We start from the raw sequence: 3,733 nt of genomic DNA, 5'->3' as shown, positions 1-3,733 counted from the left end.
AACCCTTTGATCTTAGGTCCAAAGATAACCAAACAAGCTTCAAATAAGATTAAGATGATTAGTGGATAGATCAAAATGTCACAAGACAGACATAAAAGTTATTATGACAAGCCAAGAAAGCCCCTTCAGTTCAAAGAAGGGGATCATGTTTTATGTAATTTAGTATTTTTTTCATTTTTATTATTGTATTTTTTATTTTAACCTTTTCAAAATATGCTTGTTTTATTTTTTATCTTCAAAATATTTTATATAAAGCTTTGAATCATAAAAAAAATACTTTAAATAGTAAAATTTTTATTTAAAGTGTTTTTCAACAAAAAGTAAAAAGAATATATTTTTATAATAATTTTTTATAAAAACAAAATAAAATAATAAACACTAAATTACAGTAAGTAATATATATATATATATATATATATATATATATATATATATATACACTGCGGCATACTCCTTCCAAAGTTGCCACTGGTAATCTGATTCCTGTTCCATCTTCTCAATATCCACTCACCCTTTTGTGCTGCCACTAACAAAACAGCACTTCAACCTCAAATTTTCAACCTTTGCTCATTCATGTCCCTTCTTCCTTCACTGCAAACACCCAATGTTCCTTTCCATCCTAACTACTAGTCATTCTCGCAACCAGGTTAGTTTCATGTCTTTCACTTCCCATATCTCTCTTCTTTTGTGTTTTTTGTTCCAACAACTAAGCAAAATAGTTATTGCCCTCTTTCACTATATCCATATTGTTTAATATTTAGAAAAAATGATTTTTTTAAAGGCATATTTGATATACAAAATGTTTCACCATCCTCTCCTATAACTAAGCACCTCTCCCAGAAAAGGGGTAGTCCAAAATTCATATCTTTTAAGTTATTCTCTTTAACCCCTTATATTGGGAGCCATGTCAATTCCCTTATACATGCTATTTGTGTACCTAAGTATTATTGGTATTGTTTGTAACTTTGTATGTAAACGCAACAACAACAAAAGCAAAAAGGAGAATGGTTAGCAGGAAGTTTCAAGGCTGAGAACTTCATTCCAGTGCTTATTATAGGTTTCATTTTTGGTCTGTTGTTGGATTTATCAAAGCCCAGTAGAAATCACTTGTCCAAGAAAATGTTCTCATCTGCCAAACCTCAACAACAGCAACTCGCAGTCTCAAGCAATGGTGATCAAGAACTTAAAATGGTTTGTTCGTTTCATTATATTTATTAGTCTTTCATATAATGGAAGCTTTACCTGTCAGTGGTTATTCCATGCCTGTAATTCTGATGTACTTGACTATTTGTACAATTGTTTGGTTGAACGTTTGCAAAAGTGATTTGAATGAAATTGATTTTGCAAAATTGATTCTAGTTAAATTTAATGCTGAAGTAAAGTGATTTATGTTGAGTGTTTTTGTTTTAAAACTCGGTTTCAAATTTTTATCCAATGTAAAAGCTACCTAAATTTGTTTAAACCCAGAATTCATTATGGGCTCAAAATAAATTCTTTAGCACGAGACCAACATGTGAACATTTACTCAAAATCGTGATATTTGGTATTTCAACTTGATTTTGGATATCTTAATGTGAAACTAAAGATCCACTATGTGAACAATTCATTCTAGTTTGACGGAAGGTATACACGATAGAAGTGGTGCTTTTACTGTGAATCTGTAATTTCTCAATTAGAAAGAAAGTTTTCCTAATAAATGGTGATTAAGTTTATGCAATACACATCTCAACAGTCTTCTCTGCATTGTTTTAATCAAATTAACTGCTAAGGAAACAAAATGCTATTTGATGCTTAGAAAGTTAGAATAGGAATCACTGAACAAAACCCAGGAATAAGTTTATAACTTCTGTTATTTTTTTTCTTTTCTAAAAGTAATCTGAAGCAGTCAATATACAAAAACTTTCTGTAATCATGCTTGTAATTATTCAATAATTAGTTTAATTGAACTGCTCTCCTGTTTCCAAAATTTTGCTGGCAATGTAAATAGATAGTATGCATTCATTTTAATTGTGAGGAACATCTTCCATTATATGTATAGAAATTTCTGATTTCTATATTTAACTGTTTTGTGTCAGGTTCTGGTTGTACAACAAGACCCAAATATGAAATCCGGAAAGATTGCATCTCAATGTGCTCGTAAGATATGCAATTATTGTTAATTTTGAGTTGTTCTTTATCTCAAATTTGTCAAGGATCTCTTTCCACCCATTACAAACTTCCTTATTATTCCCTCTTCCATCCTTTTTGTTTATTAGTTTATGCCTTTTCATTCACATTTTGTTGCAGATGCTGCCACTGGCATTTATGCAGAATTAATGCAAAGGTACTTTTGTTTTGATAAGTGTCCATTTCAGAGCATTTAGCTATCTTCTAGTTCTGTATTGGTGGACCTCCTGCCCATCCACCCACCAACATATCCTTTGTGAAAAAACAAGACCACAAATAGCTTAACATAATAGTTTAAAAGATTGCTTCATGTGGTTAAACTTTAAAGTTTCAATCCAATTTTTGTAGGCTTTGTATGATGGCCTTTTTGGCTATGATTTTACATAATCCATTATTGGGTGTGGGGGTAGGTGGGGGATGGGGAGACATTGTTCACAGTTTTAGATGCATATTGTAGAGTTGGTTATGCAGAAGGAAATAACTTTCTTTATCTCTAAAGCAAAGACAAATGTAAACTTTACATGTTCAGTTTTAGAAAGTTTCATTTTGAGCATTAAAATGAGGATTGTCCCATACAGGTGATTTTGATATACTCCATAGCCATGCTCAAATAGTAATGTTCATTCAGGCAATGTATTATTCTTTGTTTGGTATCCTTTTTGGAGTGATAAACCCCACCACCACTGCCTACTTTTGCAGTGATCGGTGTCTTTTGAGAAGATGGGATCAGTGTGGCCAGCCCAAAATTGTTGTGACTTGCAGGAATCAACAAGAAATGTAAGCAGATGATTTTATTCTGGATACTGTAATTTTAATTCTTGTTCAGAAGAACAAGCTGTACATTGATGACTTGACTTTTGATCAGGAATAAACTGACGGAAGCAGCTGAGAGTATTCACCTTCCTACTTTTGTTGTTGCTGATGTTGGACGAACACAGGTAGTATTTCATATATGGGTAAAAATAAAGAACAATGCTACCTTAAAAATCTAGAACTGGTACTCACTAGGAGACTTATCGTGAAGTTATTAAGAGTAACTTCTTAGGAATGCATTAGTCTTGAAGGGTTGGCTTTCATCTTCTCACACCCTCTCATTGTTGTTGTTTTTTAGTACTATTGCTAACGCTTTTATGTCTTCAGGAGATGTATGCTTTATACTGTTCAAGAAGGCGGTGGAGGCGAAATCTTACCAGAGGTTGTCTGGTGCGGACAGGAAGAAGTTGAGACGAAGCATTAAGGACAAATTCCCAAGGGTTTTTTATTCCGATTTAGATGCCTTGCTTCCTCCCAAGGTAAATCAAATAATTAACTCCTCATTGATTCATTCATGTTTCTTTGTTTCTTTTCATATATCATACACACACACACACTGAAGAATTAAACAGGAAGAAGTACTTCTTCACCATTATCTATTTGTATATTATTAACGTAAATAAATATTATTACCACTGTTTGTTTTGATTTTATATAGTATTAATAAACAATACTTTATAGTAATCACAAAAGTTCTTACATATTTGTTAACCATTAAATTTACTTTTAATTAATTCATCAAAGCTAAAACCTA

General features: G+C 32.0%; 1 protein-coding gene across 1 annotated transcript; it reads left to right on the top strand.

The window, feature by feature from the left end:
• The first annotated feature begins 604 nt into the window (after positions 1-604).
• On the top strand, positions 605-3,447 carry LOC100785517 (peptidyl-tRNA hydrolase 2, mitochondrial). Its single transcript, XM_041009085.1, has 7 exons — positions 605-643; positions 979-1,191; positions 2,076-2,136; positions 2,287-2,323; positions 2,866-2,943; positions 3,032-3,104; positions 3,307-3,447. Exons 1-7 carry the CDS (start codon positions 605-607, stop codon positions 3,388-3,390), a joined length of 585 nt encoding a protein of 194 aa, XP_040865019.1. The 3' UTR covers positions 3,391-3,447.
• Positions 3,448-3,733: the final 286 nt, after the last annotated feature.

The sequence above is a fragment of the Glycine max genome, chromosome 14, assembly GCF_000004515.6.
Source record: "Glycine max cultivar Williams 82 chromosome 14, Glycine_max_v4.0, whole genome shotgun sequence".
NCBI classification, from domain to species: Eukaryota; Viridiplantae; Streptophyta; class Magnoliopsida; order Fabales; family Fabaceae; genus Glycine; species Glycine max.
The sequence above is the reverse complement of the archived record's forward strand: the minus strand, read 5'-3'. Positions and strand labels throughout refer to the sequence as shown.